The sequence below is a fragment of the Macaca mulatta genome, chromosome 2 (genome assembly GCF_049350105.2).
Source record: "Macaca mulatta isolate MMU2019108-1 chromosome 2, T2T-MMU8v2.0, whole genome shotgun sequence".
NCBI lineage: Eukaryota > Metazoa > Chordata > Mammalia > Primates > Cercopithecidae > Macaca > Macaca mulatta.
Genome location: NC_133407.1, coordinates 190,096,225 through 190,123,691, shown reverse-complemented (window position 1 = coordinate 190,123,691; position 27,467 = coordinate 190,096,225). Strand labels below are relative to the sequence as shown.

Genomic DNA, 27,467 nt, shown 5'->3' with positions numbered 1-27,467 from the left:
CTTTTAATAATAAATCCTTTTTATTTTTCCAATTTTCAAATATACCTCATAGTGATTTACTTTGTTCATGAATCTAAATTTTTTTTGAAATATCTGAGTATTTTTTAAAAAGCCCTTAGACACTTAAAATGTGACCTACACAAAAATGGTGGTCTTACAAACACAATTCTAATGGATAAGAGCATGACAAATTAAGAGAAATTTTGTATCTTGTAGCTAGTTGAATTAAATTTACAAGTGATTACAGTTATATAGCTCTGAACACTTGATGAAATTGCAAAACACGGGGTAAATACCTCAACAGTGCTTTTGAGTTCTCCTTCTCTGATCACCAGAAAAAATAGCCAATGTATCTGCAACAAAGCATCATTTTAATCACTGAACTATCAGTTCAGTAGACACTATATGCTACAAGGGATACTTATTGTCTTAAGGAGTGTATTTCATTCTACTCACTTCTACTGTTTTTCTAAGGCTATCCGTCTTACCCTGTCATGACATAAGTACTTCTAACAGTCCATGAAAAGTGTCACGCTTACTTACATTGTCCTTGTTACAACAATCTTATTATACAAGAAAAATACCTTGAGGATAAATAAAAACTATTTGATAAAACACTTTATTTGAAATGTTAAATTTCTGGTTATTCAGTCAGGTTCTAATTTCTATGCCATATTAAATTATTAATTAATTAACTAATTAATTTTTTTGAGACAAAGCCTCACTGTTTCTCCCAGACTGGAGTGCAGTGATGCAATCTCGGTTCACTGCAACCTCCACCTCCCAGATTCAAGCAATTGTCATGCCTCAGCCTCACAAGTTATTTGGATAACAGGGGCTTGCCACCACACCTGGCTAATTTTTGTATTTTTGGTAGAGACGGGGTTATTCCATGTTGGCCAGGCTAGTCTCAAACTCCTGATCTCAGGTGACCCACCTGCCTCAGCCTCTCAAAATTCTGGGATTACAGGCATGAGACACTGTGCCCGACCCCATATTAAATTATTACATGAGAGCATCTCTGTCCCCATAAGTAGGCTTGATTGCCAGGATACTCGAAAGAATAGTTTCTCCGGCAGGAACTGGAAATATTTGTCCAACTTTAGATGATTCATACTATGGAGAACACAGTGGGTTAACTCTAAATGTTTCAGTTACACTGATTGTTGCTTTGTCAGGACCTCTTTGTGATAGAAGAAAGGTGTGGTATGGAAATTGCTCTTTAACATTTCTGAAATAAAAGTGCAACAGGCTCTTTGCATTTCTGTTTCAGTCTCTGAAGATTCTTAAAAACACACTGAACAAATAGGCTCATTCACTACCAATAAATAGCAGTTTCGAGTTCTTCAGTGTTCATCCTTGTATTTTCTTGGAACTCTCTCAAATGATCCATGGGAGTCCTGGCTTTCTTCCGAGAAGCTGTAATTTGCACGTGCCTTTCTAGAGTAATTTAGACATCGTTGATTTAATCTCCCATAATAGGTCTTATTTAGTTCAATAAGTTTATAGTTTACTCTAAATATGAGGTATGGTTATAAAGTAATAGGACTTCATTTAAAAAAAAAAAAAAAACAAATACACCAAACAGCTAAATGAGGCAGCATTCTAAGTTTTCCTTTTGGAAATAAATGTATACTTACTCCAGGAATGCTGATATTGCACAGAATGTTTTGGGAATTTCTCTTTTGGAATTATATTTAAAGCTAAATTATGGCTGATGCCATTAATCAAAAAATTTTAAGCAAGTAGTATTTTGGGATATAGACTTGACTGAGATAAAATCTCGTCTCGATAAGCAGAGTGGGGTGGCTCACGCCTATAATCTTGACACTTTGAGAGGCCGAGGCAGGAGGACCTCTTAAGCTCAGGAGTTTGAGACCAGCCTGGGCAACATAGCAAGACTTCATCTCTGTAAATATATATATATAAAAATAACATATAGTATTTATATATATGTCTATATTTATGTATTATATATTTATATAAAAATATATATAAATACTATATATATGTGTTTATATATATTAAAATAATATAGGCCGGGTGCAATGGCTCATGCCTGTAATCCCAGCAGTTTGGGAGGCCAAAGCAGGTGGATCACCTGAGGTCAGAAGGTCGAGACCAGCCTGGCCAACATGGTGAAACCCCGTGTCTACTAAAAATACAAAAATTACCTGGGTGTGGTGGCATGCGCCTGTAATCCCAGCTACTTGGGAGGCTGAGGCATGAGAATTGCTTGAACCTGAGAGGTGGAGGTTGCAGTGAACCTAGATTGTGCCATTGCACTCTAGCCTGGGGGACAGAGTGAGAATCCATCTGAATAATAATAATAAATAAATAAAAATAAAAACATAAATTCATCAGGCATGGAGACACTCACCTGTGGCCCCAACTACTCAGGAGACAGAGGTGAAAAGATCACTTGAGTCCAGGAGGTTGAAGCTGCAATGAGCTAAAGCCTGGTAATGGAGCAGGACCCTTTTTCAAAAAATAAATAAATAATAATAAATTTAAAATGAAGAAAAGAAAAAGAAAAAAAATATTATATTTTTGTGCATATATTTTCTGTTTGTTAACCCAAAGAAGTAAACCCAGCTTAGACATCTGTCTTGTTTATTTGATTTAGTGTGCTCTGATTATTGTTATTTCAGAAAAACAAGTTCACCATTCAAAACAATTTGCTGAGGCATTCCTTTTAGATAACAAATCCTGGTTAATCTGCATTAAAAAGTCAGTCACATTAATAACATTTAACACAGTTCATCTAGTGTCTGAAGTTTCTACAATTTGGAGATTAAGATTTGGTGCCTCAGTGCAGTGACCCTTTCCTGGTTGATCCTCTGAAAGCTATTGCCTGTAGGTAGAGTGTAGTTGCACTGAAGAATTATGAGGGGCATTTCAATCAATGTCAGTAGAAAAGAATAGAGCATGGAATATCTGCCGCTCTCATTTTAAAACATCTCTGTGAGAGGCAGAATAGAGGAGTGTATAGAAATTATATAATCTATTTATGTATTTCAAACTTCTTAAACTTGGAAGAGTATTTGAGGAGTTGAGGGAACACCTAAGCTCAAAACTTAATTTATCAGACACTCAGATATTTTCTCACACTGTGTTTTTTTAAGTGTATCACAAGTTTTCCTTCCTTATGTTCTCAGTAGCGTGCCTGATATGAAAGGGTCAGCTAAGATAGTACTATACACTTTTATGTTTGTTTTTCCTTTTACATAAGGATATTGTGTAGGGAATCAGATTTCTTTTTCCCCCAATACTCACTTCTTGTTATTTCTTCTTATTTCTCACTACTATGTTATGCAGAAATTGCGAATGTTGATATTTTCCATTATACAATATTATTATGCATCCTATAATGCCTGTAAAACTCCACTGTACACTCATGGGATGTTCAGAATGAATAAGGCTGTGAAGTTTCAGTATTATTATGAAAATAGTTTCTATCTTGTGGACCCCTAAAATGCTCTTGGGAATCCACATAGATGCTTGGATGACACATTGAAAGCCACTGTTACAGATACTTTACAGGGACAAAAGCCCCTTAATAACTAAATAAATATTTTTGTCATTATTCACCGATGTAAATCTACATTATGGCATAGTTTTATGTGCTATCATGTATTTTAAAGAAGTAGCCTTGAAAGCAGAACTGCAGCTGCACACCAAAGCTGCCAAATCATCTTGAAAGTCCATGGACTTCATTGGGATAGATATGATTAGAGCATTTAGATCCACAAATTTAAATCATCAAAGAAGTTTTGTGTCTGGAAAAACAAAAAAAAAACATAGAAAAACGAATTCCTTTCCTTTGGTTTCTCATCATGTGACTTTGAAAGTATAATTATAACATGTTTGTTGTATTTTTGCCCTGGGTCTACTAATTTACTTTACTTCATTCTAAAAGAATCATGACACTGTTGTAGAACAGTTTGCCCCTGAATGATTTTTCAATCTGTGCTCTTATGAAATTTTATTTTTAACTGGTTAGTATTTTTGTATATATGCATTCATGCATCTATATAGATGAACATTTCTATATTCATATGTTGAAATACATGGCATCCTAAATTCCAAAATGGTAGTGATTAATTTTCTGTTTTATACAGGATCAAGTTACTGAAAATACAGACTTTTATCTTATTTAGATGCTGTGTAATCCGTCACTTCAATTCTTCCTATGTCCTTAAGTTCATTTGGGGAGCATAATTACCACATAAACTGAGTTGGAAAATTTGAGAAAACAAATTGAGTTATCCTTGGCTATATTCTCCATTATTAGATTTGTTTTCTTTTTCGTTTCTATTCTGAATTTGCCTACTTAGTACATACTAACTGGATTTTGTTAGAACGTTTTCTTTTACGTAATGATTTATTTCACTTTTTAGATCTGCGACTCTGCCACATCGATATCAGATATATTCTAGTACAACTTTGTTTTATTTGATTTCATTTTAAGGATAAGACAAAAAAAGAAAAGTGGCCAAGCAAGTGATTAAAAGCTAAGAGGTTAAATATTTCCTTTCTGATAACTCCAATCTAAGAACATAAATAACAGAAAACAGGAGGCCTTGTTCTGTAACATTTTCAAGAACTAAAAATCTATGCATATCAAAATTGGTATAATACAAAAGACACATATTAATTTGATAAGTAATATATGTCACATGTCATTTATACCTACATGAAAAAGGTAATAACAAAATATCTAATTTGTGTCCTTCTTATAGTAAAAGTATTTTAAGCTGTGAACAAAAAAAAGTCAATGATGAATTTATTGCCTCCCGTCTTATGATCAAAATGAATATGCCTGCATGTAGCATCAGAAAATACAACCATTTATTCAATAACTAGAAAACTCTCAAAGGTTCAGTGATTTCAGTGATTAATGTTGAATCAAAAGTTAATGAAAAGTCTAGTACTTTCTATCCAACTATTTCAGAGAGATAAGTAGCATGAACATTTGAACATGTAAAAAACAACTATCCAGTTTATATGGTGAAAAATTAAAACTATAATTGTGAAGTGGAACACAGGAGCACACAAGTAAAGGCAGGAAAGTAAAATGAAGAATACAGACAGTCTATGGAGAATGCAATTTTATATAGGATGGTCAGAGAAATGGTCTGGTAAAATGACACTGGAGCAGAAAATGGGTTTGAATGAAGGAGCAAATATTGAGGCTAAAGAAACATTAATTTTGCTTTCACTAATTTTCAATTGAATAAAATAATTTTAATAATTGCCCTGATTCCAAGAGGCCCACCTTGCAGGAAGACAGTTTAAGTCATTAGATTAACAGTTTAGCTCAGACCAAATGTCAAGCTAATGGCGACTAGTCCTCATTTCCTATTGGTGATGCATGCCTCTAGTCCCAGCTACTCAGGAGGCCGATGTGGGAGGATCACTTGAGTCCAGGAGGTCAGGGCTGCAGTGAGCCTTGATTACGCCATTGCACTTTAGGCTGGGCCAACAGAGTGAGGCCTTATCTCAAAACAATCATTAGAATGAATTTAACATTATTCCTATCATTTTAATTGCCAATTGTCAGTATCCCCTGCTACATTTCTACTAATTTACCATTGCTTCTTCAAAAAATTGTGTTCAGAGTGCTACAAGTTCAGACTTTGAAATGAATTACTAGAACTTTTTTTAAAATTAGAGATTTTAAATTGGGCGCGGTGGCTCAAGCCTGTAATCCCAGCACTTTGGGAGACCGAGACGGGCAGACCACGAGGTCAGGAGATCGAGACCATCCTGGCTAACACAGTGAAACCCCGTCTCTACTAAAAAATACAAAAAAACTAGCCAGGCAAGGTGGCGGCTGCCTGTAGTCCCAGCTACTAGGGAGACTGAGCCAGGAGAATGGCGTAAACTCGGAAGGCAGAGCTTGCAGTGAACTGAGATCTGGCCACTGCACTCCAGCCTGGACGACAGAGTGAGACTCCGTCTCAAAAAAAAAAAAAAAAATAGAGATTTTAAAAATTAGAGATTGAATATATACAAAAAATACAAAATTGGACATTTAAAACCTCATCGAACTTTAAAAAAAGCCAGATTCATATTAGGATATATATATGTGTGTGTGTGTATATATATGGAGATATATATATATATGGACTTATACCCCAATGTTTGCATTATTTTTGTTGAAGATAGATATCATACATCAGATTACTTAGTTTTTACACTGTTTTATGAGAATCTGAAAGTAATATAAACATTATGAGTTTGTGTTTTATTTCCTGGATAGCCATAGAATAACTTGGAACACGGAGATTTTCCTGTATTTCAAGAAATGCTTAATCATTTCACATGATGTTGAAAGATCTGAAAAGTTCAAAGAATGAGGTTTTGCTACCTAAAGGATCGTTTATCTCTGATCTCTTGTGGCAATCAACATCTGCTGAAACTATTCTCTCAGTGGCTCTGAGATTTGAACTACTGGGGATAAGACTAGATGTTTCCCTTGGGAGCCTTCTTGGATCACCCTTCACCTTGTTGTCTGCAGTGAATGAATTTTAGTCCCTGACAATAGATAGATGCTAAATCTTTTAGCCAAATAATTTATCTCTATAGTTCCACTTTTAACCTGAGCAGCTAATATTTCTCTCCAGGTTAAATACTCAATTACTTGGGTTTACTCAGATAAACTCTCCAAAGTCCTTTGTCACTCTAAGTATGACCTGACAAAACTCAAAAACAGGAAATGTGAACTATAACCAGCAAGCCTTTCCTAAATCGGCAGGCAGAGATTTGTACATATAATTAGAGAAACATTTGGTAGCTATGTGATATTACGCTTCAATATCCAGAGATTTCAACAATTATACTCCTTTTCTTTAGAAATCAGAACTTGAAGCCCCCTAACCCATTTCAGTTAAGCTCCTGAAAAATTCAGGCTTTTAGTCACATGTCTCGTTGAACTGTCTAAATTCATTGAGCTTAGGGAACTGAATTGCAGAACCTTTCAAGAAGAGGGTTACTGTGTGATTCCTCATCTAACTGCTGTTTCTAGGCAAAGTGGACAAGGTTTTAGACTCTCAACTAATCCTGCAGTGGAGTTTAGCAATTATGTAATGCATTTGTCCAGAGAATCCCCAGCATCTTTACCTGTAGCACTTTATTCCACTCCTTTAACTTTTCTGTAGAATTCTAGAAACATAAATCAAGGTGACACCGTGTGGATATGCAATTCAGTCCAAAGTTAGTCTTTCTTTAAGAGTCCAAAATAATTAACACTGAAAATGTCAGCATCCTTGATATTCGTGTAGGTTTAAGATAGAAAGTTGAAAGAGGTACGGTTCATAAGTCAGTAAAGCTGTTAAGCAGTAAGATAAAACTGAACGTAAAGTCAAATTTTATATAGTCCATGACCCTGTTTTTGAATGACAAGACAGCTGTGCAGAGAGGTTAAGAAACTTGACTAAAATTAAATAGGAGGGTCAAAGCTGAGCCCAGACACCAGGACTCCTGATTCTTATTAAACTTCGGAATCCACATGGAGCAAATGACTAAACTTACCCTGTACCTCCAGGTACTTAGCTATACATAGATGAGAAGTCAGCACGTGGAGGAACTGGCTGAAGGTTTGGTATTGGAGATATAAGGAGCAAACATTAACTTCTGATTCTGTTAAGTTTGAATTGGAGGTCTTTCTGAAACTGAGGTTTTAGATACACTCCATATGCTGTGATTCTGGGCTTGCTCCAAGCAATTGGAAGCTTTTCTGAAATACATAAATATATCTTGGGAACTTACATGTGGATATAGAGACCAGTAAAAGTAAATGCCTCATTTTAAATGTTTAAATATGGTCAAAAAACACATCTTCATAAATAATTTTTATAGTAACTAGCTGTGCTTTTATAATATTCTGAATGTCTAATGTGGCACATCCTTCTAAAGCATCTACATTTTTAAAATGTTCTTCACATATATAAGCTGGGAAAGCAATTTCTAAACCAGAAAAAGATAGTGCTCATGCAATATGAGCTTGAATTTGTTGAGGTGGGAGGTGAAAAGGGAAGAAGAATTTTTGTGGTCACAATCAAGAACAGAAATATGCATAAGCTCTGTGATGAATTACTTGTAGGAAACTTAGACTCCTATATATTCAATTTATTTTAGTTTGATAGTCTCAGAACTACAGCTCCTCAGCTTAAATGCAGCAAGTCTTATTGTAAAGTGTGACTCAATTAAAATTTATTGCCCCAGCTTCTTCTTTTAACCATATTTTAGAACCAAATTGGGCCCTCAAGGACTCTTATTCAGTGTCTCTCTATGCCAATAACATTTACGTTTTTGTAGCTGTAGACAGTGTTTGCTCTTGGAGCAAATGTATACCTCTAGAAGACAAATATATCAGATATTTTAGTATCTTACTAAAATGCTTGTTTATTGATACCTCCATTTAATAAAAAAAAAGATGCTTAATTTATAAAGTGACTTTAAGCTTTACTAGCAAAACTTAAATTAACAGGAAGTTATCCTAAAAAAGAAAAAGAAAAGGAAGGAAGATAGGAAAAAAGAACAAAGGAGAAAATACAATAAAACAAAAAATTCAGAAGGGATATTATTACACCATCAAAATCCAAGTATTAGAAGATTGGCTCTGGTGAGCTTGACCCCTACTCTTCTATTAGTAAAGGTATAGCCTATGACAGGGCTATACAATATCCCTAGAAAGTTGATTTCTCTTAGTCTATATAAAATCCCAGATAATTTGTAGACCTCATGTGGTTTCCTTTCCCTTGCTGATTGTACAACATTTAAAGCAGTAGTTCTCAAATGGGGATGATTTTGTTCCCCAGAAGATACTTAGTATCGTCTTGAGGCATTTTTGGCTGTCACAACTGGGAAGATGCTAATGTAATCTAGACGACAGCAGTGGAAGTGCTGCTAGATATCCTACAATGCACAGGACAGCCGTCATAGCAAAGGATGATCTGGGGTGAAAGGTCAACAGTGCCCTTTTAAAGAAACCTTGCCCTACAAGCTTCCCATCATGTGCAAAAAATGGGAGTGGGGATCAAATGTTTCTCTCAGGTGCTTTCTATTTCTTCCTGTTCATATTAGACTGCAAGTTGCATGGGACAATAGAGACTGCATTACCATTTGTGAACAAATGTGCAACAGACTAGCCATCTGTTATCAGGCCTCCTAGAATGTGGAACTTCAAGCTATCACAAACATAATGCAACAAATCATAAGTCTTGTGTGCCTGTTACAATTTTATTTTCATTTGGTTTCAATTAAACACTTGAAGTTACTTACCACCCTCCACCCTGGGCTCTAAATTTGAAACATAGCCACTCTAGTTTTGATGTTCTATTTTCATTTTATCAAGACATCATGGAGTAAAATCATACATAAATGTATACCTCTAGAAGACAAATAGATCGGATATTTTAGTCAGTATGTAAGTCTTACCCTTGTGTAATTTTTTAAATGTTTTCACAGTTTACTTAGCCTCATTCTACAAAGGGGTAATGTCCATGTGTATAAACTAAAATTATTCTTTAATTAATTATAGTTTTAGGTTAATAAAGTACCTACAACATTAATATTGAAGCAGTCGATGTAGAATGTGTACTGTTTATGGAGTCAAATGAAAATCTTTATAGCATTCTGCAAACTCTAAAACATATAATCCATACAACATCTTGTGACATATTTTCATAATTCTACAGATATTCTAAAAAAGTTGATGCTCAGTGAATCTTATATTAACTATCATTGTGGAGTTTTTCAAATGTATTGATGTAACAACACTATTAAATAGTAGCATAAGAAAAAAGAGGACATTAGAAAGCAGTAAGATTTAATAAAATAAACTATTATGTTTATATTGGCTCATTCACATTCACATACATTATGAAAAACTAGACTAAACTCATTATCAACTGAAAATGAACTGCACATTTAAAATGCTCAAAATGATCAGAAATCTTTAGTAAAATCTACTTTGCTAAGTCCACAAAATTATAAATCATATTCTCACTTGACAGAACAGCATGCTCTTTTGCAAGCAATAAAGTGTTGTAAACAGCAGAGGTAGAAAATAAGACACATTTTAAACTGGGGAATGCAGTGGTGAAGCGGGGCAGGTGGTTATTCCTCTAGACATCCCAGATCAGGCAGGATAGTAAAGCAGTAGAAGGATCACAGAAGATGGAGTGACCAACTCTTGCTGGAAGGCTCCCAAATGTTCACCCAAAGAGTTTACGTTTGACCAAGATGTTCAGATAAGAACTTTACCAGTTACAGAAAGCAGAAAAAAAAAAAAAAGCCTCCCAAGAAGAAAGACCATGTCTTTGGGAAGATAGCGTATATACAGGGGGAATTCAATTAAGATCACTGAGCATCTATTGAATGCCTAAACTGCACATCTGCCAAGATAACACCTAAGAAAGAAAATTCTTTCTGTAGTGAATGTGTATTGTTTATGGAGAGCACAAGTTCATGTGAGTTAATACTCTTTATCTTCAGCTTTGTAATCTATTCAGTTTTTCATAAGCTTATGATTTCAAATTATAGTTGGGGTTTAGTATTTTTATTTGTTGCAGTTGATATGACAGGCACTACTACTACTACTACTTTTACTAGTGTTGAACACAAAGAGTTTGAAACCACCATGAAGAATTTAAAGAGTTTATGAGAATGGATGCATCTACCTTTTCTTAAATTCTGTAATCATTTTGCTGATTTGAAATTTCACCTGTAGTTTGATTTTTTTTTACTTCAAATTAAATGTGTACCATGTTGGTTTATTATTCTTTTATTTTTAAAGCCAGAGCAACTTGATATTATTTGCTTGCCATAGAATAAGAGAAGTTTTAACACTTTCTTTTTATCTGATTTAGTATTAATTGCTAAATTTGAATTGTTTTGTAGCTAACAGTGAGCTTTCCCTAGTAGTGTCATTTAATAAATTTGTTACATCAACAAAAAATGTATCAATTAAAGGGAACTGAAAGGAAGGAACGGGCATAACATTTATTGAACACGCTATTAAGGAGCAGACACTTTTTTAGTTGCTTTATATATATGATAAATTCATGACAAATGACAAAATTTTCTAAATAATAATATATAATTCTTAATCATCTTTATTCTCTTCCTGATTCCCTCAATGATGGATGGTGTCATTTGCAATATGGTTAGCTAGAAAAGAGATAAGAGTCTTGAATCCGTGATTATTTCATTATTGGAGTTAAACTAATCAGTCTAATAAGCTACGTATTAGCAGATAATGAAAATTCTCTAATGAGAAGGCCAAATGTTTCATGAATATTGAATAAATTATGGGCTAAATAGCTAACTGTTGGCCAGGTGCGATGGCTCACACCTGTAACCCCAGCACTTTGGTAGGTGGAGGCGTGTGGAGCACTTGAGGCCAGGAGTTAGAGACCAGCCTGGCCAACATGGCAAAACCTTGTCTCTACTAAAAGTACGAAATTTAGCCAGGCTTGGTGGCGCACACCTCTAATCCCAGACACTAAGGAGGCTGAGGCACAAGAATTGCTTGAGTCTGAGAGGGGGAGGTTGCAGTGAGCCGAGAATGCACGGCACCACTGCACTCCACACCTAACTGTCTATGAACTTCAGCAGTAACAATGGGCAAGGAAACAACACTCATTCACATTTTCTTCTAAATAAAGAGTTTAAATTAGTCCCAGCTCTTGTTTTAGAATGAATTGTTTGGATGTCATACATAAAAATATAAATTAAGAGTTTTCCATTAAAAATAAAAATAAATATGTTTACTTCTAAGTACATAAGCTCAATTAACGGTGACCTGGGATGGAATCTGGACAGCGAGGAAAAGAACTGGTACACCAATTGATCAATAGCAGTATCTGGATGAATTAAGGAAACATTTAAAGCACTGCACCCTAGTTTCATTGTTGAACTGATTGAATGCCACTTACTTTTTGTGTGTTTGTAATAACATGTCCAAACTCAAATGAAAAATAAATTAGATTGCCTCACTTCCTCATGCTTTCCCATAAGGGCAGCAACTGAACCCTTGATACAGTTAAGAGACAAAAAGGAAAAGGAAAGTGTAAATCAAAAACCTGAATGACACAAGTAAAAAGACCATATCTACATTTCCAAAGCTAGCAAATCTTGTAGCAAGAGGCCTTTGTCATTTCACAGGTATCTACTGCACAATGTGGCCATGATACCTTTCCAAGGTACCACAGTGAGCTAAGAGCCAGAATATTTTGTTAAAAATTAGTGCAAAGTTAAAGATAGTGTATAGGTCACCTGATCAGCAAGTATGCTACATTGAAAGGTTTAAAGTTGTCATTCTAACAATAATGTGTGTGTGTGTGTGTGTGTGCGCGTGCGTGCAGGCTACAACAATTACAAAACACAACCGGAAGAGCAGAATTGAAAATTTAAGTTTTTCTTATTAAGATAATTCACTATACATTTTTCCAAACATATATCTCTTTGTGTAAGTTTTAAACATTTTAATAAGATTTACACAGGTGTAAGCAAATAGACCATATCTAGTTGGAAAATATTCTGGAAATAATTTGGTTGAATCTATAACCATGTACTGCATTAGAGAACATGCTGTACAAGTCCCAGGCAAGTTAAAAGATTCAGGTGAGTGAAGCTTTCCGTGAAGATATGATCATGCGACACAGCAGTTACCTCTCCAACATTATTGTGTCTGCATTTAGAACAGCGCAAAAGAGGATTCTCCTTCCAAGTTTAAACAGAAACATGGCTCTGTTCCTCCTAAAAAAGATCACCTTTCAGCATATCACTATTTTAAGAAATTCTATTAATCTCAACGCTCTTCTCTCTGGAAAATGGTGAAGAAACACTTAAAATGAAACAACTCTTCTGTGTTTCTTTTTAACCCTGATTGAATTAAACCAAATAAATACACTTCTCTTTCATGGCTGTCAGCAACCTATTGTTTTTTTTCTTATGACTCTATTTTAGTTTCAACTAGAGACCTCGGTAAGGCAACAAATATCTGGACCTAATATTTTCTAAATAGGTACAAAGTTTTCAGCATAGAAAGGGCCTTTTTTTCCTTTTTTTTTTTCTCTTTTTAGTGCCATTTAAGTACACTTTACACTTTCAGTATTACTGAAAGTATACTGAAACGATCCTTTCAGTATAAGTATACTTATATACTTTCAGTAATACTCAAAGTATCCTTTCAGTAATACTGAAAACATACTTATATACTTAATTTGGTTCTGGAAAAAGAGAAGTAGCAACGGCGGTTAGGAAAATGACAAGCGTCTATAACAGAGATAAGATATTTAATTGAGGTTTTTAGGATACTGTATCTCCCTTGTCCTATGAATACAACTTTGTTTGACTTTTGTTAATTCTCTGAGTTCTTAAGAAGGAGAAAGTAGGCCTAGTGATTCCATTTGGTGTCCTGAGTAGATTTTGTTCAATGCTACATGTATAAGTCCGCTTTTGTAAATATCAGGGAGTAGTATTTGAAATTTTGAATTATGAAAACATAAACTTGGTCTAGGCATATGTGGATGAGTGCTTTGGGGGTTTTAGTGCACTTCGCACACTGTAGTTTATCTCCCTAACTTCCAAGGCTGTCTTTTCTCTGGCTCCGGTCTCTCCAATTTGATTTGTTTTACTTCATCAATAGAAACTGTCAACTATTCTTCACCTGGTAGCTTCTTAGAAAGGTTGTGTTCACTGTGCGTCTTTGCATGCTTATTCTTCCTGCTGTTGGTGCTTTTCCATTTCCTCAATTCTCTGCGCAGTTTCATGCATTTTTCATGACTGTGTAAGCTCTACCTTTTCAAAGAGCTTCTGGCAGTACTCTCCCTGAGTAGCTCACTTGTGCCAAAACAGCAAGGAGAAGTGCTTGGTTTTACTGAGTTAGTTCCCATCTTAGCACTCTCCTAGCCAGGATAAAGTTTCCCAAGTGTATCTGTGATTAAATAAAAATTGGACATTTTAGCTTCCTCTTCCATTATATTTCTTCACACCGGAAGCTGTTTTTGTAGAACATAGAGTTTTCTCCTCTGTGCTTTGATTTATGCCATTGGCTCAGAATATGAGAGTATTGAGCTAACATTTATTGAGTCCTTACTATGTCCTAGGAAGAAGCCTAAAGATTTTACTGCAATCTGTCGTTTAGTCCCACAACAATGCTATGAATCAGGACTATTACATTCTCGGTAACAGATGAGGCTCACATTCCGGCATAACAAGGCTTAGAAACTTGTCTCCTAAGTTGCTAATCCATTTGTGTAAAGCACTGTATTGCCCCCTTGAGGATCACTTCAAATCCAGTGGTGTGCTATGAGGCCCAATAGAAATCGGTCATATTTTGATGAACATGGCTTAAGATTTTGATGATGTGAGTTCTTTGAAATATCCATCCCTTTTTTCTTATATCAAATATTGTACTCATCTTTCAAATGACTTCACTTGAAATTGAGGTCACTTAATTCATAAGTGACCTCCTCAGTTTCTCTAGTGAGAATCTTGGCTCCTCGTTCCACATCCACAGTGGATTCTACTACTGTCTTACTAATCAGGGTAAGGTCCATGGACCAGCATCACATGGAGTTTGAAATGCAGACACTGACTACACACTCAACCTCCTGAATCAAAATTTTCATTTTGCTGGGAGTAAGCTGTATATGATTTATATGCATTATAAAGTTTGAAAAGCAGTGTGCTAGATACCTATTTCATTCCGTATTTAGTTTTTTGCAGTAACTCATTATTACTCCTTTTTGCCTGACACTTTCCAAACAAAAGAGCCACTATGTTATCTATAATTGTTTCACCCAAAATAACTAGCATAATACTTCCTATACGGTTGACAATCCGTACATCTTTATTAAATGTATTTATTGAACTAAGAGCAAATTCCGTAGACATTACACTTTTATATCTCCCATAACTCATAAAAGCAATATTATTCTCCTCTAAATTATACATTCTGGTAATGTAATTATTATGTCTAATTTATATGGTGCTTGCCTACTATCCAGAAGACACTTCAATGATTAATGATGAAATGAAGCAGGCAGTAAATTAATCAAGATGATTATTATATTGAAGAGAGTTTTAAAAAATATTTTATTTTTAGTTTATTTAGGTAACAAACACCTGTAAGTACTTATGTGCCAGGGAGTGGCCTAAGTTCTTTACAAATATGGACTTATTCACATGCTGAACTTCGATTGCTTGGTCAAGCATAAATCTGGGTTAAATCAATGAAGGTTGATTTGTGATACCTCTTTTAATTCTAATACATGTCATATCACATCTACTTCAGGTTGTTTTGTTGCAGATGATTAATTTACATGCTATAGTTGATATAAAATGTCAATATTTAAGCAATTTTCTTTTTTATATATAATTTCAAAATCCTTCCAAATTATTTGGAAGTAAAATTTGCTGTAAATGGTATGCTACTTCTGGTTGGTATTAAAATAGAATAACATCAGAATGTTTAACAGAAATGCTATGAGAAATTCTGCCATTTCAGAACAGAAATACTATGAGAAATTCTGTCAGGTTTCAGACTATGTTATGTATATTATATGTTCTATGCATTGCTCATTTATGTAGACATGATTTTATATTCAAAGGGAGGGAAGATCCCAATCAGGTGGACATCACCAGAAGCTATAGCCTACCGCAAGTTCACATCAGCCAGCGATGTGTGGAGTTACGGGATTGTTCTCTGGGAGGTGATGTCTTATGGAGAGAGACCATACTGGGAGATGTCCAATCAGGATGTAAGTATTTGTGGTCTATGAGTTATGAGTTCGGATGAAAAGATCAAGCTGTGCAAGGAAGTGGAACATAATGAAACCGGGTGACTCCTGGTTTGTAACACTGAAATAAAATATTTAGCAGCAATGAAACTGTTTCCAAGTCTCACAAGGATATTAACTATTCTTACAGATTTACATATTTCCCTCAAGCAAGGGTTTAGAAAAAAGACGAAAGAAACATTTGTAGTGAAAATGTAATGAAATAAGTGACCTGTAAGATAACCTCTAGATTCTAATACACGTTGAAGTTTGAAAGTCACTGCTTTACACCATTGAAAAGTACTAATGAACTAATAGTTACTTAATTTTACAGCACTTAGGATTTTACAAAAAAAAATTACTATGATTTGAAAGGGACCATTTGACCTGTGGTATAACTAAAACCTGCATACTAATTTTGTCCATGTTCATTCATATATGTTTTTCATAGAGAACTATATAACTAAATAATAATTTCTTTATAACACTAAATTTCCTCTATCATTCAACATTTCTTTTTATTTTAACCTGCAAAGGATCTTTATATACTCTCCTTTCCTACATTTATGTTCTTTCAATCTTCCTTTATATAATATTTTAGGCATACATAATTTCTTATTTATTTGATCAGTTGTTATCCTTTTAGGCAACTGAAAATGAGAAGTTTTCCCACTTACCTTTAAAATAAGCATATTTGTGAGCCCTGTCCATGAAAACGTAAAGTAAGTGACACTTCCTGGTTCCTGAAAACTTTGCTTCTCACACAGGTAATTAAAGCTGTAGATGAGGGCTATCGACTGCCACCCCCCATGGACTGCCCAGCTGCCTTGTATCAGCTGATGCTGGACTGCTGGCAGAAAGACAGGAACAACAGACCGAAGTTTGAGCAGATAGTGAGCATTCTGGACAAGCTTATCCGGAATCCCGGCAGCCTGAAGATCATCACCAGTGCGGCAGCAAGGTGACACATTCAATTTGGTATCCTGCATTCACTCTGAAATTTGTGTTTGCTATCTCCAAGATGTTAATATTTTTGGCCCACCCCACAAATACATTATTTGAAACTTGTATTCCACAATATTAGAGAGATGTAGTTCCCCGAGAGATGTAGTTCCCCTTTCTTTTTTAATCTTTGGAATGAATTCTCCTGCTCCTTAATGGGAATGATGAAATTCTGAGATATGTTTTAACATGTATCTTGACTCTACCTTCAGGCTTGTTTAAGTCTTTGGGAAATAGGAATACTGGTGGGGTGCGATGTCTCATGCCCGTAATCCAAGCACTTTGATGGATCACTTGAGGTCAGGAGTTTGAGACCAGCCTGGCAACATAATGAAATGCCGTTCCTACTAAAACCACAAAAATTAGCCTGGTGTGGTGGCAGGAACCTGTAATCCTAGCTACTTGGGAGGCTGAGGCTGGAGAATCTGTGAACCTGGGAGGCAGATGTTGCAGTGAGCTGATATCATGCCACTGCTCTCCAGCCTGGTCAACAGAGTGAGACTCTGTCTCTAAATAAATAAAATAAATAAATATACTGATCACATACTTCTTTTCACCCTTCATGACTAAAGCAGTCCTGATTCATCTTTCATTTGAAATAATGAAAAAGAAATTATCCAAAATATTGCACTGACTAGCAACATGCAAGTTTTCCCCAGTTAATTAAACAAATGTTTGTTTAATCCATATTGCATACCAATTACTTTGCTAGACACCATTGAATATAAAACTAAGAGTAAGATAAAGCCAGTGCCCCTGGACAACACCACAAATGTTAATATTCTACAGCTCTAATGTAATCCTGGATGCACAAAGTCTATTTAATTTTATGCATATTCCTCTAGGTTAAGAACCACTGAGTTCTCTCAGTGTTTAGAAGAATGTAAATTAAAGTGTATCTACGAAGTACAGTGGAAGAAAGAAGGAAGAAGAGATTAATTTTGTCAGAGGCCATATAAGAAGAAAATAAATATTAATGTATTTAGTGCCTCTCAGAGTAATACAAGGCAAAGATATCTTGTTTAATAATTTTGATTCTCATTGCACGCATATGAAAAAAAGTTCTTTTACATTTTGATAATGCATTGTTCTACAGGCTTTTAATTTTTCTTTCTGATTTGTCACGTAAGTTAGTACATATTTTATACTTTTAAAACATTCCTCTTGACAACTAGAGAGAGAAGCATTTCAGACCTATTTGGGACCTCTAGCGATATGCCTACTCAATGGCTTGGACTTGTGAGTTCAATAATATCTTGATTGGTACAATGGAGTTTTATCAGGAATGATGACTTGTGGGTTATTGTGCCTTCTTTGCATAACCAGTTGCTTCTCAATATTGATTCTCAATTGTGCCAGTTTTAGGTCTCAATAATACTATCCTGCCCTGTTGTTTCCACTGCTACAAAGCTTACTGACTAAAGCTGGCATTCAATGCATGGGAAATTCCTTGGTTTCTGCCTGAAGTTATCTGTTTGAAGATCAAGCAGGGTGTGTGTGTGTGTGTGTGTGTGTGTGTGTGTGTGTGTGTGTGTGAGTGAATATGTAAGTACATTACAAGTTTGATTAACCATGCCTCAGTATCATATTTTTGTTAAAAAATCAATCATATTTAATACTATATTTTAAGATGTCAAAAATCAATGCCCCTGAAATCCACAGGGAATAAAACAGCAAAATTTTAACATATAAATTTTTTTATCCGTTCTTCTGTCAGTGGATACCTATGTTGATTCCATATCTTGGCTATTGAGAATAATGCTGCAATGAACATGGGAATATAGATATCTCTTTGAAATACTGACTTCATTTCCTTTGGCTATATACCCAGAGTGGGATTGCTGGATCATATGGTGATTCTATTTTTAGTTTTTTGTGGAACCTTCATATTTTTTTTCCATATGGCTGTCCCAATTTACATTTCCTTACTTGCCAATGTTCCTTTTCTCCACATCTTCACTAACAGTTGTTATCTTTGGACTTTTTGATAATAGCCATCGTAACAAGTGTGAGGTGATAGATCATTGTGATTTTGATTTTCATTTCTCTAATGATTAGCAATGTTGACCACCTTTACATAAACCTGTTGGCCATTTGTCTTCCTCAGAAAAAAATGTCAATCAGGTCCTTTGCCCATTTTTAATAGGGGTATTATTATTTTTGCTATCAAGTTATATGAGTTCCTTATATACATTGGATATTAGCCATCTATGAGATATATTGATTGTAAACATTTTCTCTTCTTCTATGGATTGCCTTTCATTTTCTTGTTTTCTTTACTGTGCAGAAAATTTTTAGTTTGATATAATCCTCCTTGTTTAATTTGGCTTTGGTTCCTATGATTTTGGTGTCATCTCTACAAAATTGTTGCTAAGACCAGTGTCATAGAACTTTCTTCCTGTGTTTGCTTCTAGAAGCTTTACAGTATTAGATCTTCAGTTTACCCATTTTGTGTTGATTATATTGAGTGCACATTACCCAGTTTTTACATAATAGTTGAAAAAGTTAAGTAGGAGAATCATAAACAAGATCTTAATATCAGTATATAAGAATCATAGATTATTTATTGAAAATAACACTTAGGAATCACTACGATTGAATCTAGTAATAAGTCCTTAAATAAAACTACCCGTAACTTATTCCATAAGGATAAATCTCTATCCCAAACTTCACAGAGACTGTGTAGACTCTTAGAAATTCACCTGACAGTTTAACAACTAACAGGATGACAAACCTGTCCTTCCCTGGGCCATGTGGTCCTCATTTTGTACTCTGAAGCCATTTATTTTGATCTTTACAGCGTAGATAGTAATCACAGGAAAAAAAAGGCTTTACCTATCATAAAAACATTCAAACCATTTTCAAAGCGAACTCATGTAATGTAATGTAATGTAAGGATATCTAATACCAGTTTCATAGAGAAAAGTACTCTTACTATCAGATCATAATATGTGAGGCTATGTCCTAGCATCCAAATTTTAACATACTTTCATAATTCACTTTTCCACTCTTATTGAAATATATCAAATGCTTTTTCCTTACATATTTTTCTTTAATACATGAACAAGTTTGATGTATTTTGTCATAAAACATGATTTTAGAAAACAATCAATATTTTCTATGAAAAGACAACCATCTTAAAGTACAGCATATAAACATTTTGGCAATTACATTTATATTTTTACTTATTACCATCAAAATGCACAATGGGTTAGATTTTGTCATAATGCATTTATTATTGACAACCTCACACTACTATATGCAACTATGTCGAGAATGTTTTTTCTCTTTAGAAAATTTGCTTTCCTCCTTTTGACAATGATTATTTCATCCTTTTCATAACTGATTAAAATGACCCACTTCTTTAATTTTTAGTGATGTCCCTGCCAAATGCTTTATTGAGAAAATAAGCCATTAGATGGGGACTTCCCACAGCAAAACAGAAATGTATTGGCACCTGCACCTACCCATATTGTCCTTCTTTCCTCTAATTATAAAAGGAAGTGTCCGTCTATTTGTCAGAGGCTAATCCTCTACTCTCCCTCTCTCCCTGTCTCCCTCTCTCTCTTCTACATATCCAGGCTCTTTCTTTATGTAGGATCATTGCCACAAACATATGTTCTATTATATTCTTTCTCGTTATCTTATTCTTATCACCAGGGGAACCTGTTACACATACAAGTATCCAGGTCTATCCCAAGAATCTCCAGGAAAAGAGAATGGAGTTTGGATACTTTATAAAAACTTTAGGTGATTTTTTTTTCTCATCTGGAAAATTTAGGAGATATTGCTTGCCAGTATTACCCCTGCTGGCCCCACATCTCTGCCAACTACTTCCCTACTTCTCTAACACTCTTCACAGCCAAACTTCTCAAATAATGGACACACAGACACAAAGTCAATATTCTGAAAATGTATCAATTTTCTCCCCCGGCCTGATCCTTCCACTGCTTAATTAACTGCATATACCAGCAGCTACCCATTCACCTAACCAGGAATTGGAGCAACACTTGGGACCTCTTTCTTGCCCTCCACACTGTGATCATCTGGATCAATGAGATCTATCTCTACCCCTTTTCACTGAAAACGTTTTCCTCATGGCTGTTTCATCTTCTGACCTGGACCACTGCAATAGGCTCCTAACTTGTCCCCTGCTTTGATTGCTGTCGAACTCCAAACATTTTTTTGCACAGCCTCCAGAATCTTCTTATCAAAACATATATGATATAGTTTTAGCCACTTGTTTATAATCAATATTGAATTCATGTTACACTTATGAAAAATTCTAGTCTCCTTTTGATTGTTTAAAAAGCCCTGCTGGCTGAGTGGAGTGGCTCGAAACTGCAACACCAGCTACACAGGAGACTGAGGCTGGAGGACAACTTGTGGCTAGGAGTTGGAGACCAGTCTGGGTGTCTCCAAGACCAGACTGGTCTCCAGACTGGGTGCAAGACCCCCGTCTCTACAGATTTTTTTTTTAAATGGGCCGGGCATAGTGGTGTTTGCCAATGGTCCTAGCTACTCAGGAGGCTGTGGCAGAAGGATTGCCTAAGCCCAGGAGTTTGAGGTTACAGTGAGCAATGATAGCAACACTGCACTCAGCCTGGGTGACAAAGCAAGACCCTGCCTCTTGAAAAAATGTATAAATTAATTTAAAATAAAATTTTGAAAATTCTTGCTTCTCCAACGTTATTTATTTTATTCATGTAAATTTTATTCACCAACTATTTTTATATAATACAATGAGATGACTATAGTCAATAATACCTTAATTGTGTATTTTAAAATAAATAGAGTTTTCTGCCCCTCTTTATTATATACCAGTCTCCCATGTGCAAGGGATAGACTCTGAAGAAAAATAAAGAGGAAAAATATGATCCCTGCCCTCCTGAAGCTTACATGATAGAAGATGCACAGTAAACAACAGACAAGTACAGACCAGAGGAGGGAAATCGGTAAATGGCCGAGATGGGCAATAAGGAGTAGCTGGGAAAGAGTCTGAGGAGTTGATGTTTGAGACCTGCAGGAAGGGAGTGAGCCAACTGTGTAAGCTCCCCCTCACCAAAAAGAATATTCTTGGCGCAGGATTAAAGAAAATGCAAAAGTCTTGAGATGAGAAAGGATTTGGAGAGTTCTAGGAAGTGGCAGAGTAGAATGTGACTGAAGGGAGTCTGTCATGAACCTAAGGAGGTAAACAGAAGCCAGAGCACTTGAGGCTACACAGGCCATGGTGAGGACTTTGAAATATTTTTCAAATGCATGAGGAATTCATTAGGCATTTGGACCAGAGAAGTAAGATGATTTGATTTATATGGCTGCTTTGTAGAAGGAGGAGCAAAAGTTATGAGGAGGTGGGGGTCATTTTAACCCTTCAACTTGTGCCACCTTCACCTAAACAATACTCTAACCTCAGTGGCCACTTCTAGTTCCTTCAGAAAGCAAAAGCATTTCAGAAGATTGTAGCATATGCTGTTTGCCTTGTCTCAGATTCTCCTTTGCACCTTTCTTCCTTAAGGAAGCAACTTACACATCATGTATGTATTGACTCATTCTGTGGCAGCACCAGAGAAATAAAGTTTAACGTCATTATTCTTTTACAGAGCACCATATTCACGTTCTTCATCAGTATTTTAATTCTGTTTTCTGTGTTTGCGTGTGTGTGTTCTTTTAACTCCATTTTAATTCTTTTAAATCCATTTTCTCAATAAACTCTAAGCCCTGTGAGAGCACACACCATGCTTGGCTTGTATTACCAGTGCAGATTGATAATGTGTGCTCAATAAATGTCTCCTAAATACCTAATAAATATTTGCTGACATCATTAGTAAATTTCCATTTCAAAAGATGCAATTTGTAGAAAAAATTCCAGAGTTTTTCTGTTCTCCGAACAGATTTTTTTATAGATATTGATCATATGGTAAAAACCTAAAGCTGTTCTCCTAAGCAAAATTCTACATGTGTACCTTTCTGTCAACTCAAGTCCAGAAATACACTCCTAAAAATATAATAGGAGACTTCAAAACTGAATTCGTGGCTGGTACAAAGCACTCAAGTTTCTGAATGATGTAGTTACTAAGATCAGTGCATAGAACTGTGTTTATACATGTACCCTGTAGTGTCCTTTAAGAAAAACAACGTCATTCTGGTAGAAATGATGTTTCTTCAGTCTTTCTGGATTTAGTCAGTTTTATGGTCAAATTTTAACTTTTTCTTGGCTACTGAGTACTTTTTGAAACTAATTGTTTGAATTTAAAAACGTTGTTGCATATACTGCAATAGAAGTCTTTTTATAATGCATCATTTCACTTTTCAGCCTTCATTAGAGTTGATGATTTATAGCAGTATCATTCTCAAAGAATCTTCCACCGAGAGTGTCTCTTTGAATATAATCACTGGAAGTGGGGAAGGTGGAAAAGCTGATGGTCAGGGTGGGCCAGATCAAACAATTACTTAGATGCTGCAAAGGATGATGATAACGGAAGGAAAGTTATATTAAACTTTGTGTTATGCTTGTTTCCTAGTCATTGATTAATTTTTTCTAAAAGTAGAGTCAATCATAGGAGATGTGCAGGTTTTAAGTTTTGATTGTACATCAGTACAAGGCTATAGATGTTTATTCAATAATAACCTTGTGAGACACTATGTTAGGTCCTGTGATGATTATATAGATAACAGACATAGCTTCTACCCTCAACAGCTTAAATGTGGAAGAAAAAAGAATATTCAGAAAACTATAATACCCCTCAGAAAATGTAATTATTAGAGCAAAAATAAACGGAGTTCGGGAACCCTGAAGGGAGGTGAGTTTGCTTTTATATTTGGAGTTTTCTGGCATTTGTATGTAAAGGGGACTTTCAGATAGTGGATGAAATTTCTACAGGCAGGTAACAGGAAAATAGGTTGGGGGAACACTACAGAAAAGGGAAGACACACAAATGGGTAGGATACTTCCAAATCACATCACATAATACAGTTTTGCTAGACTATAGGATAAAAAAAGGAAATTATGGGGAAAAAGCCTGATAGATCAGGGATCCTCAGCCCCTGTGCCATGGACTGATACCAGGCTGTGGCCTGTTACGAACCAAGTGGCAAAGCAGAAGGCGAATGGCGGGCTGGCGAGCCTTACTGCCTGAGCTCTACCTCCTGTCAGATCAGCGGGGGCATTGGATTCTCACAGGAGTGCAAACCCTCTTGTGAACTGCACACGCGAGGAGTCTAGGTTGTGCACTCCTTATGATAATCTAATGCCTGATGATCTGGGGCAGAACGGTTTCATACTGAAACCATCCCCCACCACACCCACATTCGTGAAAAGATTGTCTTCCATGAAACTGGCCTCTGGTGCCAAACAGGTTGGGGACCACTGCGATAGATGATTCGCCAGGTCATGGAAGACTAAATGTCATTTCTAGACATTTTGGCTTTTATCCATAAGGAAAGGGGAGACATTGAAGTTACTTAAGTGATATGTTGCACTGTGTGTAGGGAATAGTTCTTTGGCAGCTACCTCTGGAAAGGGCTGGAGGTGATGGGATTCATATGAGAGAATTAGGATTTCAATAGTCCGAGAAAAGGACCTGCTATGGTAGAGCAGCGAAAATAGACAGTGTGTGAATTCAAAATGTTTTATTAAAGTGAGTTCTGTAGGACATAGTGACTGAGATGTGCAGAGTGACAGGGAAGGTATCAAATAATTCTTCCACGTTCTGAATGTACAGCCTTCTCATTGACAGTGGTAGAAGAACACAAGGAAGAACAGGTCTGCCATGCAGATAAGCATTCCTGGAAATAGTCAAGAAACTAATTTAAATGTTTGAATGCCTCCTGTTTCCATTGTATGTAACAAAGTGTAGTGGCAGCCAATCCAGATTTTAGGCACCTTGTAAGGGGCTGTGGAGCCAATCAGTGACAGGAAATGGCAATACGAGAAGGAAAACAAATATGAAACATTCATTAATATCTCAGAATGTGAACTCACTACATTGACTTCCAACAAGAGAGAAAGAAAATTCCCTTTATTTTGAGCTTTGGAGAGGAGTACGAGTTATATCACGGAAGAATGTGAAGTGGTAGGTAGGAAAGAGGAACAATCAGGGTGATAGGATGAGGTTCAACTGCTGCAGAGAACCACAGTGCAAGCCGCTTCCAAAAGGTGGGTACACATTGTGTTATCAAAAGCTGAAAAAGGGAAGGAAAAACAAAAACGGAGGGAAAAGACTTCCAGTTAAAAAGTAGAAGGATTTATAATCCTTTGGGTATATACCCAGTGATGGGATTGCTGGGTCAAATGACATTTCTGGTTCTATATCCTTGAGGAATCACCACACTGTCTTCCACAGTGGTTGAACTAATATGCACTCCCACCAACAGTGTAAAAGCGTTCCTATTTCTCTGCATCTTTGCTGGCATCTGTTATTTCTAGACTTTTTAATGATCGACATTCTAACTGGCGTGCACACGTATGTTTATTGCAGCACTATTTACAATAGCAAAAACCTGGAACCAACCCAAATGCCCATCAATGATAGAATAAATAAAGAAAATGTGGCACATATACACCATGGAATACTATGCAGCCTTAAAAAATGAGTTCATGTCCCTTGCAGGGACGGGGATGAAGCGGGAGACCGTCGTTCTCAGCAAACTAACACAGGAACAGAAAACCAAACACTGCATGTTCTCACTCATAAGTGGTAGTTGAACAATGAGAACACATGGACACAGGGAGATGAGCATCACACACCAGGGCCTATCAGATGGTCAGGGGCAAGGGAAGGGATAGCATTAGGACAAATACCTAATGCATGTGGAGCTTCAAACCTAGATGATGGGTTGATAGGTGCAGCAAACCACCATGTCATATGTGTACCTGTGTAACAAACCTGAAGGTTCAGCACATGTGTCCCAGAACTTAAAATTAAAAAAAAAAAAAAAAGAAGAAGAAGAAGGAACATTGAGGTATTAAGATAACTATTTTGAATTTTGGAATAATATATATGACATTGTGAGAGACCTAATTATAAAATTGGATAATGAAAAAGACAAGGCAAAAAAAGAAGAAGATGTGCATAAAAGAATGAAAAAAGGGCTCTCCTCTCTTTTTTTAAGAATCAAAAAAACTTTCTTCTTTCTTCTCGTTCTCCCTTTCTCTCTCTTTCTTTCTTTCTTTTTCTTTCTTTCCTTTCTCTCTCTCTTTCTCTCTTTCTTTTTCTTTTCTATCTCTCTTTCTTTCTTTTCTGTTTTTTTTTTCTTTCTTTTTTTTTGGCAGTTTCACTCTTGTCGCCCAGGCTGGCATGCAATGGTGTGACCCTCGCTTCCCAGATTCAGGCGATTTTCCTGCCTCAGCCTCCCGAGTATCTGGAATTATAGGCACTCCCCACCTTGCCTGACTAATGTTTGTATTCTTAGTAGAGACGGGGTTTCACTATGTTGACCAGGCTGGTCTTGAACTCCTGACCTCAGGTGATCCACCTGCCTTCTTGGCCTTTCAAAATGCTGAGATTACAGGCACCAGCCACCATGCCCGGTCCAAAGGAATGTTGCTTAAAGATGTTCTTGATAGAAAATGCCACTATGAAAATAAATAGAAAATAGTCTTAAAATAAAAAATATTCTTTAACTTCCCAACACATTATTTTGTACATATAAGAGAAATACACATTTATTTTTTGAAAATGTATTGTGAAAGATTATTTTTATAATATAACTTATAGATTTAAATAAATTTATTCACTTATTTTTATAAATGAAGCTAAATTAAAAGTTAAGACTAATAACAGAAAAATAAGAATGAGTTTCTACTCAAGTAGTAAGATACCCTTTTTATTTTTGAAAATACAAGATTTTTATCATTGACCATATTAATTTTGAAGAGATGTGTGTGTGTGTGTGTGTGTGCATATGTGTGTAAAATGAAATAGATAAATAATTTCTTAAGTTCACAGGATTTCCACTAGCCAGGCTATTGAATTCTTCTATACTATTGTAAATTGATAAAATTCAAATTCTTGACACAAAAAAATTAGATAATACATTCAATATATTTAGAACAAGGTTTTAAATGGAAGGCAACAAAATTCATGACACAAAGACTTAAGCAATATATTTAATAATATTTAGAACAAGGTTCTGCATACCCAATTATATTTAGTTAATTTAATTGAAATGCTTTTAGATATATTGTTTCATGGCATTGATCACTAACTTTGAAGGGATTTATTTTTATTAACTTGCAGCATAGAGAGGAGTAAAAATAAACAATACTCATATTTTTCCCAGTTAATAAAATAAACAAGTATTAGTAAAAAGTTTCTGATCTTTAAGAGTACATAATAGAATTCTTTTTGAGAATAACTGCTGTTTTGACAAATACCATATCCTTCAAGATAAATCTAACAACCAAAAAACAATCTGCCTTTATTCCTCAAAATGACTTTGACCTCAAATTCTGAAACTGACAGGGTGACTTTCCTCAGTGAACAAATATGATACAGAACCTTTTAGAGGGAAACAAATATGCCGAATACCCAAGTGATCTCTCTCTCTCTCTCTCTTTTTTAATCTTAAAATCAAAGCAGCTAATTTTACCACAGGGAGGAATTAAACCAGATGTAACGGCTATAACTTCTAAGATTTTTGTCCTTAAGGCCTAGAGATAATTAAAATAAA

At 35.6% G+C, this 27,467-nt stretch overlaps 1 protein-coding gene across 4 annotated transcripts in view; it reads left to right on the top strand.

Moving 5' to 3' along the window:
• EPHA3 (EPH receptor A3) overlaps positions 1–27,467 on the top strand; it is a 357,743-nt gene that overhangs the window by 315,287 nt on the left and 14,989 nt on the right. For all 4 annotated transcript variants that reach the window (XM_015129202.3, XM_001083136.3, XM_077994063.1 and 1 more), the window contains exons 14-15: positions 15,627–15,776; positions 16,562–16,755. In XM_015129202.3, coding sequence (XP_014984688.1) covers positions 15,627–15,776; positions 16,562–16,755 — 344 coding nt within the window. The remainder of the gene's footprint in view (positions 1–15,626; positions 15,777–16,561; positions 16,756–27,467) is intronic.